A 17,640-nucleotide genomic window follows, 5' to 3' on the forward strand; every position below is an offset into this window, starting at 1 on the left:
GCAAGGCTAGCTCCTCTACTTTCCATTTGTTTCACATCGTTTTTTATTCATGGGCTTTTACCTGACTCTATTTAAAGTGTCCTGTTAATACCCGTCATCATAGACAATACTGGAAACATTGGCAATTCTGATAATTACCGTCCGATAGCGCTGGCCAGCATAGTTTCAAAAATTATTGAATCAATCCTGCTGGACAGGATTTTAGAGGTTATCAAGTCTACAGATAACCAGTTTGGTTTTAAGGCTAGGCTGGGCACAGATATGTGTATATATGCTCTAAAAGAGATTACTTATAAATATAATAAGCAGAACTCTTCAGTGTTTATGTGTTTCCTGGATGCATCAAAAGCATTTGATAGGGTAAACCACAGAAAACTATTCACAAAACTGACACAAAAAGGAGTACCAGAGTATATTGTTCGGATTTTGAAGTACTGGTATACTCAGCAAACACTGCAGATTAAATGGGGGGAATGTGTCTCTGCTCCATTCAAAGTTAGTAATGGGGTGAGGCAGGGCGGGATTTTGTCCCCAGTTCTCTTTAACTTGTATCTGGATGAACTGTCACACAAGTTGAGAGCTTGTCACACTGGTTGTGTGGCTGGTGACTCGGTACTTAATCACCTGATGTATGCAGATGATTTAGTAATATTTAGCCCTAGTACTGCTGGGTTACAGCAACTACTAAACATCTGCTCTGAGTATGGTCTGGAACACGACATAAAGTACAATCCATCTAAAAGTGTGATCATGATCTGTAGGAGTAAGGAAGATAAATCTACTGAGTTTCCAGATTTTTTGCTGTCAAATACTGTGCTGGGCGTAACAAATAAAACCAAGTATCTTGGGCACATCATCACAGAAAATCTGTCAGACGATGAAGATATTTGCAGACAGCGTAGATTGTTGTATGCTCAAGCTAATACCCTTGCACGTAAATTCGGTTCATGTACTGATAAAGTCAAAGTGGAACTGTTTAATGCATATTGTACCTCTCTGTACACTGCTCACCTGTGGACTACCTATAGAAAAGTCAACCTGCAAAGGCTGCAGGTGGCCTATAATGATGCTATGCAGTTACTTTTGAAACGTCCAAGATGGTCCAGTGCAAGTGAGATGTTTGTCACAGCAAGAGTTAATACCCTACAAGCTGTTCTACGAAAGTTAATGTATAAGTTTATTTGTAGGTTAAATGCATCTGAAAACGATATTATTTTGTCACTCACTGATACCACACGTAGTGCAATCCGATATCAGTCTAAGCTGTGGAGACACTGGTATTCCTGTCTTCTTAAAGATCCTATTTAATCGATAATGGTACTTGTATTGTGTTTTTATCATTAACTATTTTTATTTTATTTTTATGTATGTATTTATTGGACCATGAGTCCGGAATAAAGTTTATCTATCTATCTATCTATCTATCTATCTATCTATCTATCTATCTATTTTTGCTGCTTGTACCAGTTTAGTTCTGACGCGCGGCTGAAGCAGCTTTGCTGCTCTGGCTGCGCGGCGCAAAAGTGTGTCTGACGCACGTTGGGCGGAGCTACTCTATCCTTTCTTTGCCTTGCAAATATATTTGCTGTGATCAGTGGAATAAAGTAGTTTTAATATGTTTTTAAGTGAGAAAATCCACCTGTAAACTTAATCAGTGCAGTCAGTTCATTCAGATTATCATCCTGCCTTCTAATATCATTTCTGTCGGAGCCGCTCAGACCCCCACATACCGGCGGTGCGCTGTCAGTAGGAATCCCTTCATCAGCAGCCTCTGGCCAGGTCGCCTCCTCGCGGTTCACCGCGGCGGCTGGTAGGTGTTTTTCATCTAAATAATCTAAACTGCAGGCACCAGAATAATAAAAGCGAACATATTCTGCCGGCAGATTTCTGCATTTTAAGTTAATTTATGCATCAATAAACTGTTTCAGAGGAGCTATCATAGCGCTCTGTATCATCAGCGCTGTGTCTCTCTCCCTGTCAGCTCCCAGATTAGCTTCTCTGATTGGTTGACGCGGCGTGTTGAGCAGCAAAAATTTAATTTTTCCATCTCTAGCAGCAGTGCACTAGAGATGCAGTGTCAGATGCTTAAACGCACCCGACGCGCTGCGCCTGCTGCTCAAAACGCGCTGCGGGACCTTTTGCTGCGCCTTGACGCGCGTCAACCATTGACTTTGCATGTACACTCGCTGCTTCTGTCGCGCCTGCTGCGTCCGGTGTGAACGCAGCATTAAAGAGGCATTTTATACATCTCCAGTCTGCCACATCAGCACATTTTACATCATACATGTTTGCAGATGAGGAGACATCCATGGCTCCAGCCTTGTCAAAATATCACACTTTGTTCTTAGCCAAAGGACGCCGCTCTCATTCCATTCCCAAATCTTTTCCACGTACAGAATGAAGATTAGAACTATATAGCAGAGCATGTGAACGGAGCTGAGCGCCGAGCAATTCCCGCTCAGAAGGATGTTCGCTCATTCGCTCCGCTGCTCAAAGTTGCGCCTCGCTTTTATTTTCCTGCCGCTCCGGCGAAATTGCTCCACGCTTGCTCAAATTTCCAGGAGAAGGCATTTTCTGACATTTTTCCTTCATGTACCTATGCCAGGGCCCTGGAACACACAGCGTTTGATTTAATGATGCGACCGATACATGTGTATTGTCTTATTTAACTGGCTGTTAACTTATCGCACTCAGCTGTGAACGTAACACTTCGCTCCATTCATGTTGCCCATGTAATTATTTATTTATTTTACTAGACTACATGAAAATGGTCATTTCGCACAGCGTATAGTACATGTATGAGATCCATTATCAAAAACAGCCTCTTACCACAATGATCCCTTTATGTAAACCCACTCTGTATTGTCAATTATAGTTGGTGTATGTTTATATGATATTCTATCCCACTTTTTAAATCCCACAATATGCAACCCTCGTCTCGGCATCGTTCATCGCCAGCTGAAGCAGATGCATAGGGCATCTCAAATGTAAACTGGAGGCACTTTGGCACTTTCAACTGCAACAGCGCAGACTTCTCCTCCTCGTCACATTCAGCGTTGCTGGCACCTATGGTCATACGTGTTCGAAAAAAATCAAACTTAAATCAAATTTAATTAACCAACATTTTTAATTGACGTTGTGAGTGCATCGGAGGGAAATCCTCGCTCCGGCCTTTGAATTGAAAACTGCTCTGCGCTCCACCATATTTCTTACTCTCCGCTCCACTCACATGCTCTGGTATAAAGCCGAACCAAGGAACTGGCCTAATTAGATGAACTACTAGGGGAACATCACCTCTGACACGCAAACAGGCAGCTAATATTAAGGTGTAAAAAACTCACACCGTCAATGATAATTATTCTAACAAAACCATCAAACCTGCACTAATGGATCCTGATTTCCCAAAAAAGATTTCATCCAGAATTCAAACATCCTGGTGTAAAATTCAAAATCAGTTTATTTCTATAGCACCGATTCACAACATCTCAAGGCACTTTCCAGTTCACCAGATCATCCAGTCAAATTGATTAAAAGTTTTCTATCTAAGGAAAACCAGTTGATTGCATTGACTCACTGACTCCAATACAATCACTCACACTAAGCATGCTTGTAGCGACAGTGGAGAGGAAAAACTCCCTTTTAACTGGAAGAAACCTCCAGCAGAACCAGGCTCAGTGTGAGCGGCCATCCGCTGAGGCCGACTGGGGTTCAAGGAGACAGAAGCAGAGACACAAAAAGCAGCTGTAAAAGGCGGCCCCGTCCAGGAAACACACAGCCAGGCAGACGAGCTCTGAGCCAGCTCCCATGTCAGAGGACGAAGAGAGCACATCCAGCCAGTTAAAGTCAAAGAAACAGGACCACACTGGAAAACAGGCCGATCTACAGCATCTATAAACCAAGGTGTTGATGGAAGCAGCACAGCTGATATTTCTCTCCAGGATGGAGTCAATCTTTTGTAAAAGTAATCATTTTTACAATCATTAAGATCATTTTTACTACAATGAACGAAGCTGAACAAACATGAATGTTTTAAAGAGCTAATGTCCACGTTTTGAAGAAAGATTTAAACCAGATGTGGACAGACTTTCCGTCAATGAAGTGCGGAACACACATGAACGCCTCACTCTGCAGCTCTTAGTCTGGAAAAATGTGAAAAATCAAAGAAGGACTGCGCTCAGCTCTTCTGATCCATTTGTGATGTGGAAACTAAAGTTAAAGCTTCTTTGCATCGTCAGAGTAACGCCTCGTGTTTCATTCTGTTGTAGAATAACATAACCCCCCCACTGTGCAGCAGCCAGTTTTTTCCCCTCATGGTGGAGAGATCAGACTGGGTCTGATTTGAATATCCCAGCTCCTGCACCCACACCGCTGGGATTGCTTTATGACTTTTTGATGACTTTGGCTACACCTGTGCAGAGGAGTGCTTTACACCTTTATGACACTTTAAGGCCACTTTGCTTCACTTTACACTAAACTGGTTCCACTACAACCAGGCAGGTGTGGGGGCACGGCGCTTCAGGGACTCAGAATCTTTCATTTTTATCAATATCACTGATAAATCATCATAAAGTAAAGTTGATGATGTGCAATCAGTGTTAGACTGCTGGAGGGAAGTGCTGTAGAGAATAATAAGCAGCAGGTACAGCCACTTATTTTCCAGGATAGTTTCCACCTGGGCCACCTACACACACACCCACAAACGAGCAAACATAACAGGTGCTACACAAACCCTGTGTTCTCCTGTTCCTGTTGCGTCTTTCCTCTGCCCCACACCATGAGGCTGTCACACAAACACTGAACAGAATGTCAATGGAGTCATGGTTCCTCTCAAACACACGCCCACGCTCCCGCCCACACAGCCTCTCAGGTCTTTCCCCGAAATGCACAGACCTGGAACATGCATTTGGTGCCACTTTCTGCCGCCGCACTGACATGCAAATGAAGAAGACTTGGGAATAGTTGGACAGATTCTGCCACCGATATTCGTTCTCAAACACAAACACGTTCAGAAATATACCACGCATCAGGATGCAAACAGTGGAAACTTCAGCTGGAATCCAACATTCCTTTCTGCCTCTTCACAGAACGCTCCCAATCAAAAATGAAATAAACGCTTCAGCAAGACAAAACAACAAAAAGAGAGAAGAAAACAGGAAGGAACTCACCACTATCTCACCGCACCCGGCCCACCGAGTCACTAACAGAGGATTCATCTCCTCTTGCAAGGACGATAAATAACCCACATCCATCCATCATCTATCCGTCATCATCCTCCATCCATCCATCCATCCATCCGTCATCCATCTGTCATCATCCATCCATCCATCCATCCATCCATCCATCTATCCGTCATCATCTATCCATCCATCCATCCGTCATCTATCCGTCATCATCCTCCATCCATCCATCCATCCATCCATCCATCCATCCGTCATCCATCTGTCATCATCCATCCATCCATCCATCCATCTATCCGTCATCATCTATCCGTCATCATCCATCCATCCGTCATCTATCCGTCATCCATCTGTCATCATCCATCCATCCATCCATCCATCCGTCATCATCCATCTATCCATCCATCCATCCATCCATCTATCCGTCATCATCCATCCATCCGTCATCATCCATCCGTCATCATCCATCCGTCATCATCCATCCATCCATCCATCCATCCATCCATCCGTCATCCATCTGTCATCATCCATCCATCCATCCATCCATCCATCCATCCATCCGTCATCCATCTGTCATCATCCATCCATCCATCCATCCATCTATCCGTCATCATCTATCCGTCATCATCCATCCATCCGTCATCTATCCGTCATCCATCTGTCATCATCCATCCATCCATCCATCTATCCGTCATCATCCATCCATCCATCTATCCGTCATCATCCATCTATCCGTCATCATCCATCCATCCGTCATCATCCATCCGTCATCATCCATCCGTCATCATCCATCCATCCATCCATCCATCCATCCGTCATCATCCATCCATCCATCTATCCGTCATCATCCATCCATCCATCTATCCGTCATCATCCATCTATCCGTCATCCATCCGTCATCTATCCGTCATCATCCATCCGTCATCATCCATCCATCCATCCGTCATCATCCATCCATCCATCCATCCATCCGTCATCATCCATCCATCCATCCATCCGTCATCATCCATCCATCCATCCATCCATCCGTCATCTATCCGTCATCATCCATCCATCCATCCATCCTTCTATCCGTCATCATCCATCCATCCGTCATCTATCCGTCATCATCCATCCATCCATCTATCCGTCATCATCCATCCATCCATCCATCTATCCGTCATCATCCATCCATCCATCCGTCATCTATCCGTCATCATCCATCCATCCATCCATCCATCCATCTATCCGTCATCATCCATCCATCCATCCATCTATCCGTCATCATCCATCCATCCATCCATCCGTCATCATCCATCCATCCATCCGTCATCTATCCGTCATCATCCATCCAGCCATCCGTCATCTATCCGTCCATCAATCCGTCATCTATCCGTCATCATCCATCCATCCATCATCTATCCGTCATCATCCATCCATCCATCCGTCATCCATCCATCCATCCTCCATCCATCCATCCTACATTCCTCCATCCATTATCCATCCATCCTACATCCTCCATCCCTCCATTATCTATCAGTCATCATCTATTCATCATCATCTATTCCGTCATCATCCATCCATCGCTGCTCATTAGCGCTTGTAATAACATGTAAATCAGGTGTTGAAACCGAATCCTTGTAAAAACTCCAGCAGGGTTGAATAATCATCAAAATCCCAACGATCATTCAGCGGGGGCTTTTTAGATTGCTACATATTGGAATTAAGGCTGACCTCCACCTGGTTGACATTCCACAGTGGGAGCCAATCGGAAAGTTGGAGCCTGGGCTGAGCTCATTGCAGGGTCCTCATGTTTGCACACATAGGTGGAGTTAATGACTGACTGCCCTAAAGAAAGTTATACGTTTTTAGACCAAACCCGACCCACAGCAGGTAGCTAAGTGGTGTTACAGCTGCTTCACGAACAGGGAATGACAAGAGAGGAAATCCCCTTTCACTGAGGTCAGAAAACACGCTTTACAACCAACAGTCCAGCCAGTGGGGGTTCCTCGCTCGTAAACTGGAATACATTTCCATATCCAAAGACAATATTGTGATGTCAACCAACAAAGTGGACTAGTCAGAGGTGTAGCCAGAACATTTTTATAAAGGTGGTCAGGCAATAACCAATGTACACTGAGGGGTGGGTGATAGTGGATAGACACCAGAACCTCAGGGTCAATCTACACTATTGCAACAGGAAAATTAACGAGCAAAACATCCATATTGTCTAAATGAAGACAAACTATACTTTCCTACAACCTTTGCTAACAAATAGACATAAATATTTAAACATCTGTGCTTTCTAGATAAAAGGTATAGTGGATAAAATACTTTGAGGTTTGAGTTCTGGGGTGAAGACCTCTTCCTTTGTCATTACTTACCTACTTTTATCAACAATTATCCTGGATAAAATGTATATTTACAAGTACTAATATCTACATAAATTGATTACGTTTTTATCAAAATAGTTATTTATCTATGATTTCACTGAAGACTCCTAGATGACATCATTCTCTTTACCCATATAACACAAAATCTAGTTTTGAAAAGAGCATGAATTCTGTACTTATCTTTAATGTTGCTATATTGATGTGTATAATTAACCAGTGTTTTTGTTGTAAAGTAATTGTTAATATACGATTAATTTAAATGTTTTGAATAGAGTATTACTGCTGTCACCATCTGTATTAGAGAGGAAAAAAATGGTAGGGGTGACCAATGATTGGCTAAGGGTGGCCGTGGCCACCCCTGGCCCCCCATCTAGCTCCGCCCCTTGGACTGGTGTAATAAGTTCACCACTGATTAGAATGTAGATGATAAACATAAAGGGCTGATAAAATGAAATATGTAAATATGACAGAACAGCACATCATTTAGTAAACTATTCCAAAGAGCGAATCAGGAATCCCAGCCATGTGCCCCACATTGATATTAATAGGGATGCACGATATAATCGGCCCCCTATCGGTATCGGCCTGTATCGGCCTTACAACTGAATATCGGACATGGGCCACCCCACCGATATTTAACCCGATATTTGATCAGCTTCTGAGTTTCTTAAGTCTAAAAAATAAATAAATACTACTACTACTTCTTCCTCAAAAACGTCTTTTTTACAGACTTAAAAACTTCTAAAGACGAGGGAAAAAATATTGATACATTAAAATATCACAATATCTTCATATGCTGATATATTGCCATTTAAAAACACCATATCAATCTCTTTTACTAATGAAATATTGCTATATGTCATTGTTATGCTACGAAATCCTAACCTGACAACAGCCAGATGCATGTCTCGCTCCGCCTAGCTCCACTCACATACATCTGGAACACTGCCATAGGAATTGCCTTTACTGAAGGCTGGGCCTTATCAAAACTCCTTGCATATGATTGGATAAGCCACTTGTCTGTCATCTTTATTGACGTGCTATTTCAACCACTCACACCGAAGCTAACCCGTGAGGCTGTGAGAGGAGGAGCCATTTGGACAAGGGCGAAAACATCGTTTCCACCAACAAAAGCCTTCAAAGCCGTTCTCTGATGTTCTTTTGATGAAACAATATCAGATAGATTGGACAACACAGAAGAAATAGCAGCATCAATGCTAACGCTTGCTTCCTCAATGCGAGCCGCCATTGTTGTTGGAATCTCACGGTCCCTTCTCCACTCCAGGACACACCCACCCTGCGTCCTGATTGGACAGACCATAAATTCGGTTGGGGAAATCACTTTCAATGAGCGGGTTCCCAGATGTATGTGAGTGGAGCTGGGCGGAGCGAGACATGCATCTGGCTGTTGTCAGGTTAACGAAATCCCCCGAAAATTCACTAAATTTTGCCATATTTTTTATATGTTGATATATTGACGCGGTATCGATCTATTTTACTAACAAAATCTCACAAGAATTTGCAAAATATCACGAGAGTTTGTAACAGAACGATGAAATTTCACGAGATTTTGAAAGTAAAATAGATAGATACCGCGTTTTTAAAAATAAATTTAATATCAGCATATGAAAATATATTTGAGTATATTATTTTTCAAAGTGTCAGAAATGGATAACAAAACTGCTATTTTCAATGACTACTTATTTTTGTGCAGCTTTAACATCGGTATCGATATCGGTTATCGGCTACATGAGTTTTAAAATATCGGCATATCGGATATCAGCCAAAATCCCAATATCCTGCATCCCTAGTTATTAATCACTATTACTATTGTTTTTATCATTGATCATTTTACTATAGACTCATTTGATACTTTCCTTTCATTTGGCTTTGACAGTGAACCAGAGCCGTACCTGCGAGGCGGATGCTGCTGTCGCTCCCTCTGCCTACCCTCCCTGGGGTTTGGAGGTCTTCCAGGTTCCCGCGGAGGCGGAGGTCCAGCTCCTGGCCCATCAGACGCACCACCCGTCTCCCTGGGGTTGGTAGGAGGCTTCCCTCCCTCTGTTGGGGGTTTAAAGGGTTTGCTAGGAGGTCCTCCAGGCTGTGGAGGACTGGGAGCCTTTTTGAGGGGAGGCTTTTCCCTGCGGGGAGGGGGGGCCACACCTGGCTTTGGAGGCATGCTGGGGAAATTGAAACACATGAACAGAACTTCAAATAATCGAAGCGAAATCTCAGAATGCAGACATTAAAATGGGTTTTTTCTCTCTATGGATATCATACACCAAAATCTAGGAGGTCTAACTAATTCAGGTAGAGAGGTAGATTTACCCCTTTGCTGCCACAGGTGGGGGGTCCGGTTTGTTCTTGGCAATCCTCTGAGGAGCTGGACTCGGTGAGGGGGAGGAGGAAAATGATCGAGATCTAAAGAAGGCAGCAGACCAAGTGCAGTTTATTTAGTTTCTGCTTTTCAGTTAGAGTTAAATCATTTTCCTGTGCAGGAGGAGGACAGTGACCAGCAGCGGGACGACGCACCTGGAGCGGCTGCCGCTGAAGGAGCTGTGCTGAGAGGAGTGGCTGGAGTAGGAGCTGTATGAAGACGAGCGGCTGCGGGAATGGGACGAGCCTGAGCCTGTGTAGGACGAAGAGCGCGACGAAGACCTAAAGGAAAATCACAAAACATAGTTTTCGAAGGATCACATCATTTTTGGCAGCACATGAGCAACAACCTGTAAACAATCAGTTGGCACGTTTACCATCCGATTGTTTACTCAAAAACTTTCACCAGATCAGCATCGAGTCTGATGGTTACAACCAACAACAGGAAATGATTGAGTCAGAGGCAAAGAACAGAGGTCCACCTCAGATGATCAGGACTTCAATCAAAGCCCCGCAGGGCTTCTGTAGTTCTGTTTTAAACATAACTAAAAACGCTGTGGTAATGTTGGCCTACTGGTTAGAGGAGTGAGCTTGGAATCCTGAGGTTCTGAGTTCGAGCCCCACTCCCACAGAATGCCACTCTGGGTCCCTTAACCCCACACTGCTCCCCGAGGTGCTGCACAATGGCAGCCGGGTGCTTCCCAAGGGAATGGGTTAAATGCAGAGGTGAATTTTTCCAGTGTGACATCAATAAAGTTTAATTACCAATTATGGACGGACTGTGCTGAAATTTGCAGATAAGGTGTGTCTCGCCCAAAGGAACAACCCATTACATTACGGTGATGATCAACATGATAATCTGGAGGTAGGAGTTATTGGATTAGAGATTAAACTGTGAGACTATTGGTCATTCTCATTACTATCTGCTCTTGGATAATTCCACATCTGAATGGATGAAAAGAGAGGTGCGTTCTCCTCGTTCCCCTGGTGGTATCGTTCTTCCAATAAGAACGCCACATAAATTAAGTTGCTTAGACTTCCATGATAAGAAAATCCTCTGCTCTGCAGAAACAGGGTTTGATGCCTCCTGGAGCCGGTAAATGCCCACAAATCAAGTTCAACAAGTACAACAGTTCCTGCTGTTTATAAGAGACAAAGGAAATCTTAAATGCTTTTTTTCCCTAAAGGTTCACACGCGATACTCGCTGGTACATCGCCGTTATGCAACAACAAACAGTTAGCATGTCTGCATGCATGATGCTTTATGTATACCTGGGTTAGGCCGGAAGTTTCCCCCTGAACTGGCGGGACACTGTCTGTACCTTGGAACAGGGAAACAAGGCAGGCGCCTGAAGAAAACCACAAGCAACAGCCGTTCCAAGCTGAAAATCCACGGATCTGTCTTAACTTGTCGCAATGAAACTGAAATCCCCAACCTGAAGTGTCAATTGATGCCACTAATAGTTTGCCATCAGCGTTTCTGTGACAACCGGATGTCCTGAGATGAGCTGCAGTGATTAGAGCTTCAGCAAGCTGCCGTACAAAGTTCAGTCTATGATAAAAAAAAAACTATCCTCATTATCCTCCAGCTGCATCTCAACCTCAACTTAAGCATCCAGCCTTAAGCCACTGGAGCTACGACGCTGAACCCAGTTCCTGAAAACCACTGCCTGTTCTCATGGAAACGGCCAGACTCAGACTGGTCCAACAGATGTCCAGATGGAGAAGAGTGTTCCCTCACTTAGAACGCTCCAGTTGCTCCTTGATTTCAACCTCTGGATCTGATCTATAAACAAGTCAACGTTGCCTGGATTCCATTAGCCTCTAATTTGAGCAGGTAGACAGGATGATCTACCAATGGTGCAAGGAATTTTGTCCTCACACTGTTATCATTAGTGTAAATATTCTTCTTCTTACTTGAATGTAAATGATCTTATTGTATTAGTAAACTGTCTAAACTGCTCAAATCAAAGGAAAATACACCTTCCTTATGCTTTATATTTTGCAGCAGATGCAGTTGCTTTCGATGCAGTGCTCTAGAGATGAAGCCCACATGATGACGTCAGCAGTGATGAAAACTCTGGGCGTCAGCATCAAGTGGCACCAACTCCACTTCAGGGCTGAGGTAATGTCTGCAGTCAGTTCCACTTTAATCCAGTGGCTTCCTATCAGTACCAGAACCCTGGAGTTCACTCAACTCTGACCATGACTCGTCTTTCACTGATGTCTGAATAAACAGTCCCAGGTTGTTCATGTCTGGTTGGGAGGGGGGGGGGGGGCAATCATGCCGATGTCAGAGAGGTTTTCAACATTATTACTGGAGATGATGTAAGTTATTGAAAAATGTATCAATCCAGAGTTGAAAGATCTTATCAACTGGTCAACAATTAATAGATAAGCAAACTTTTTAAGAACCGGAGTTCTCTCATGTGTGAAGAGGATCTTTCCATAAGTCGTAGGGAAGACATATTTAAATGTCAAGTCATTCTGGCTTAATAATGTATATAAATGTACTATAGTAGACCATATTGTCCCAAAAATTCCTATATAAAAAAAAAAAATCCTGTCTTAAAGCTACAGTGTGTAATTTTCAGCGACATCTAGCGGTCAGACTGCAGACTGCAGCAACATGAACGTCTCCCCCCCACCGCTTCTCCCTCCCAACAGTACGGCGAGCGTTACAGGACAAAATGTCTTCCACGACGTCCGCATCACCTACCTTCTCAAGTGATGAGGTTTGTTTACATAGATAATTTTACAGATAGTATTTCATTAGTCTGTTTAGGGTATAGATTTCATGTAGACTTAAGATAATAAATATACCCGTTATTTTTTCTACGTCGTTGTGACGTTTTGGTGAGCTGCTTTGCATGGTGATATAAACAGACGAAGTAATTGTAGTCATTAGTTTAACAGCGAGATTGTGTTCGCTGGAAGAATATATATTCCCCGTTTACAGAGTCCAAGTCTTGTTTGTGGCACGGGGGTTACAAGGCAAGGAAGAGGGAAAGGAAGAGGGCAGAGAGGCCGGGGTGAGCGTGCAGCTGGGGCCAGGCGAGAGAGGGGAGCCAGCGGGGTGAGAGCAGAGGAGGAAAGGCTTGAAGATCTCCAAAGGAGCTGGAGAGAAGTAACCGAGGTATATATCCAGAAAATTATTTTACAGAAAATTACTGAATCATTACCTGTGAAACGTCAGGGACGTTGCTGAATAAGTATACTGGAGAGTAACAGCATCATCACGCAGCATGTTATTGTTTTAGACAGGTCTGAGCATCCTGTACTCCAAAAACTGCAGTGATATTAGACAATTGTGTGTGTAGGATTAATTACCTGTCCAAGAGAAAACTGGCAACTTGAGCGTCACTTTGAAAACCTTTTTCCTCCATCAGTGACTTCCATCATGTAAATGCCGTGCCAATGTTGATCCGTGTTTTTTGTCGTTTCTTGTCACTCTTGCGTTTATTCTCGTCGTGTTTCCGTTTCTTAGATGACGGGGGTTCGGTGTCCGCCGCTTTTCGTTGTGATACAGAGTAGGCATGATCCTCCATTCGTCTGATGTTTGGCCACACAGTGCCAAACAGTTTGCAAAGTCACTCACGCCTGCCGCCTTGTTTACCTTTCTTGTTACCGAGGCGCAGTATACCTGCTTCTTCTTCTTCTTTGGTTTCAGGCAGACTAAACGCTTCTCAGGCATAATACTGCCATCTACTGTTCAGTACCGTCTCAGTTCATCTCTCTCAACTTGCCGTAGTTATTTTCGAGCGTCATGGGAGATCTCGCAATCGCTAGTTTGTTGCCTCTGCGCTGCCGTAGCGCAAAGATGTCTGCCTCCATGGCTGCGAGACCCGCTCCTATGTAATTATAAATAACGAATTCTAAGGCAACGCAAATATTATGGTTAAAAGGCTGAGCTCATAGGTGATGATAAATAACATAGTTATGTATAATATATTAAATTTCTGACTTTATATGCCTGTAATTATTACACACTGTAGCTTTAAAATTCAGTCTTTTTTCCCCATTATTTTATGCAGGCCAGTTAGTTATATGTCAGCCTGAACACCTAAACCCAACCAATCATATATCATCTGTCAATCATAATTTTTTCCAGTCATAGCATCTTGATTCATATGTCGCAGCTAATAAACGCAACGGCTGAAATAAGAATCATTTCCTTTCCCATTGAGACGTCTGTGTCTTCAGCAGGCGTAGAGCTAACAGAACTGGCAGCGTAGCGAGGCAAGGGCTCAAACATGTACGGCTGGAAGCCTTCTACACCAAACCAAGCTTCTGCCGCACTGGCGTACTCTTCCACAACATCTTCATCCCCGCTTTCCTCCTCTAAATAAAACATGGATGACAGAAGAGACTCATCCACGACCTCCGACACTAAACTCTCCTCCTCTTGCATGTTTCCTCTGTCCATAGCGTTCCTTGACAGTGTCGTTTCTAAGTCACTAATTTAGTGCTACTTGGTCTCAATGGAATTTCCCATTGGGAACCTACTAGCACTAAGTTGCTAACACAATCAAACTTGCTTGTCAACCTTCCGCCTATAACAATCCCGCCCCCTTGATAATCGACCAATCACATTCACTTTAATCACTCGTGTAAAGTCGTGCACTGCGCGGGGGAATTTGGAAATGCAATGGTTGGAAAGGCCGCCTCCCTACGACTTTTAACTACTTACTGACTGAATAAATAAAGCAGTTCAAACAGAACAGGAACTTATTAGGTAAATGGATTAAAGAGATGAATAAAATCGGTTAAACTTCTGATTTCCAATGGACAGAAAGTTAGATATACACTATATTGCCAAAAGTATTTGCTCACCCATCCAAATTATTGGAATCAGGTGTTCCAATCACTTCCATGGCCACAGGTGTATAAATTCAAGCACCTAGGCATGCAGACTGTTTTTACAAACATTTGTGAAAGAATGGGTCGCTCTCAGGAGCTCAGTGAATTCCAGCGTGGAACTGTGATAGGATGCCACCTGTGCAACAAATCCAGTCGTGAAATTTCCTCGCTCCTAAATATTCCACAGTCAACTGTCAGCTGTATTATAAGAAAATGGAAGTGTTTGGGAACGACAGCAACTCAGCCACGAAGAGGTAGGCCACGTAAACTGACGGAGCGGGGTCAGCGGATGCTGACGCGCATAGTGCGAAGAGGTCGCCAACTTTCTGCAGAGTCAATCACTACAGACCTCCAAACTTCATGTGGCCTTCAGATTAGCTCAAGAACAGTGCGCAGAGAGCTTCATGGAATGGGTTTCCATGGTCGAGCAGCTGCATCCAAGCCATACATCACCAAGTGCAATGCAAAGCGTCGGATGCGGTGGTGTAAAGCACGCCGCCACTGGACTCTAGAGCAGTGGAGACGCGTTCTCTGGAGTGACGAATCGCGCTTCTCCATCTGGCAATCTGATGGACGGGTCTGGGTTTGGCGGTTGCCAGGAGAACGGTACTTGTCTGACTGCATTGTGCCAAGTGTAAAGTTTGGTGGAGGGGGGATTATGGTGTGAGGTTGTTTTTCAGGAGCTGGGCTTGGCCCCTTAGTTCCAGTGAAAGGAACTCTGAATGCTTCAGCATACCAAGACATTTTGGACAATTCCATGCTCCCAACTTTGTGGGAACAGTTTGGAGCTGGCCCCTTCCTCTTCCAACATGACTGTGCACCAGTGCACAAAGCAAGGTCCATAAAGACATGGATGACAGAGTCTGGTGTGGATGAACTTGACTGGCCTGCACAGAGTCCTGACCTCAACCCGATAGAACACCTTTGGGATGAATTAGAGCGGAGACTGAGAGCCAGGCCTTCTCGTCCAACATCAGTGTGCGACCTCACAAATGCGCTTCTGGAAGAATGGTCAAAAATTCCCATAAACACACTCCTAAACCTTGTGGACAGCCTTCCCAGAAGAGTTGAAGCTGTTCTAGCTGCAAAGGGTGGACCGACGTCATATTGAACCCTATGGATTAGGAACGGGATGTCACTTAAGCTCATATGTGAGTCAAGGCAGGTGAGCAAATACTTTTGGCAATATAGTGTATCATTAATAGGCGGGGTATGTCACTAACATACTGTCAGGCTGTTTTTCTTAGTTTCAATGAAATAGCAACAACTGTGGGCTAGCCCTCTGTTTTTAGTGGAATCCATCAATCAGGGCTGGGAGAGACTGCGTTCTGTTAGCAGAGCTTTTAAACAGGCGGTTCTGGTTCCTCTCAGAAGATGTTAGAACTTGGACCAATGAAAGTCATGACCACATAAAGCTTCTCTGTCTACTATGCTAACTGCCAGCATGTCTTGCTAGCTGTCTTCTATCCTGTTCCAAACGTTTCCACTTTTCTATCATCTTCTATCACAGTTATTCCCAACAGGGGGTACTTATACCCCTAGTGGTCCGCGAGGGCATTGCAAGGGGTACATGAAAATATTTTATTTCTTAGCTAATAAAATAAAATAGGGCTGGGATCCGCTTTGCTTCCTGAGGACCAAACTGAAAAATTAAAGCAGCTTTTATCAGCCAAAAAGTAAGTTTTTCCTATATTTTTGAGTTCAACTTCAGCTTTGACACACATCCTTATAAAGCAGAGGAACAGCCTGGGATCTGCTATTTTTCACACTGAGCTATCAGAGCTCATCAACGCAGCTCCGGTGTCTTGATAAAAACAAAGTTAAACTAATTAAGTCAGTCTAATTTTTGTTTTGTACTTTGTTCCCAATTAAACTAGTTTAAATGTAATTATAAGGGAGTTACTATAAGGAGCTCCAGTTTTATAAATATAGGTTTATAATAGGATTTTATTTTGTATTTATTTAGATTCCTTATCAACTTCCAGGAAACAACTAATGTTTTTTTACTTGAGATAGAAAACTTAACATGCCTAAGAATGTATTGCTCAAATGAAAAGCTTTGGTAAAATAGTTTTTATTTTATAATCAGTTATTTTATTCTTTAATTAATTAAACTATCTCACACTGGAGAAATTCACCTCTGCATTTTGACCCACCCTCTTGGGGAGCAGTGGGCTGCCACTGTGAAGCGCCCGGGGAGCATTGTGAGGTTGAGGGTGGCAGTCTGCAGGAGTGGGACTCTAACACAGAACCTTGGGGGCCGAGTGCAATGTCCTAACCACTTCCTATTTAGGATAACTCCTGTTGTTCCCCTGCATCAAAATCTTTAGTAAAAGACTAAAGATTTATACGATCTGAAGAGAATCAAGAGTGCATTGCATGTTCCATATTTGGACAATCATTGAGACTTTTTACTGATAGGGGGTACTCATGGCAAGAAAAAATGACCAAAAAGGTACACAGGTCAGAAAAGGTCGGGAAACACTGCTCTATCAGATCAGAGAAATTCTGCTGCTCCTCCATGCAGCGCAGCTAAAAGCGCCCATTTAGGAAAGCGGAAGGAGTTTATATTTACTAACAGAACCACAGAAAGTTCCTTCTGGATCCGTGCATCCATTAAAAAATTTAAATAATCTGGAGCGGACTCTGGATCCATTCATGGTTCTGTTCTAGCATGGCTCTGTTCTGGCATGAACACAAGGCTCTACTTCAGAATGAACAGTGCTGCCCTCTAATGGAGAGCTGCTGCCCTACACTATTCCCATATTGTTGAAAAAGATGATTCATCCATCGATCCTTAAACTGCTGTTGAACATGAACACGATGCTGGGAGAAACATGTTGCAGAACTACAGT

At 43.4% G+C, this 17,640-nt stretch overlaps 1 protein-coding gene across 5 annotated transcripts in view; it reads right to left on the reverse strand.

The window, feature by feature from the left end:
- The window catches only part of zc3h18 (zinc finger CCCH-type containing 18), a 65,037-nt gene that overhangs the window by 20,463 nt on the left and 26,934 nt on the right, over window positions 1–17,640 (reverse strand). For all 5 annotated transcript variants that reach the window (XM_038270221.1, XM_038270219.1, XM_038270220.1 and 2 more), the window contains exons 11-13: window positions 10,082–10,207; window positions 9,878–9,970; window positions 9,463–9,729 (exon numbers count right to left, since the gene is read on the reverse strand). In XM_038270221.1, the coding sequence (XP_038126149.1) occupies window positions 9,463–9,729; window positions 9,878–9,970; window positions 10,082–10,207 (486 nt within the window). The remainder of the gene's footprint in view (window positions 1–9,462; window positions 9,730–9,877; window positions 9,971–10,081; window positions 10,208–17,640) is intronic.

The sequence above is a fragment of the Cyprinodon tularosa genome, unplaced genomic scaffold, assembly GCF_016077235.1.
Source record: "Cyprinodon tularosa strain WSP-4 unplaced genomic scaffold, ASM1607723v1 ctg756, whole genome shotgun sequence".
NCBI lineage: Eukaryota > Metazoa > Chordata > Actinopteri > Cyprinodontiformes > Cyprinodontidae > Cyprinodon > Cyprinodon tularosa.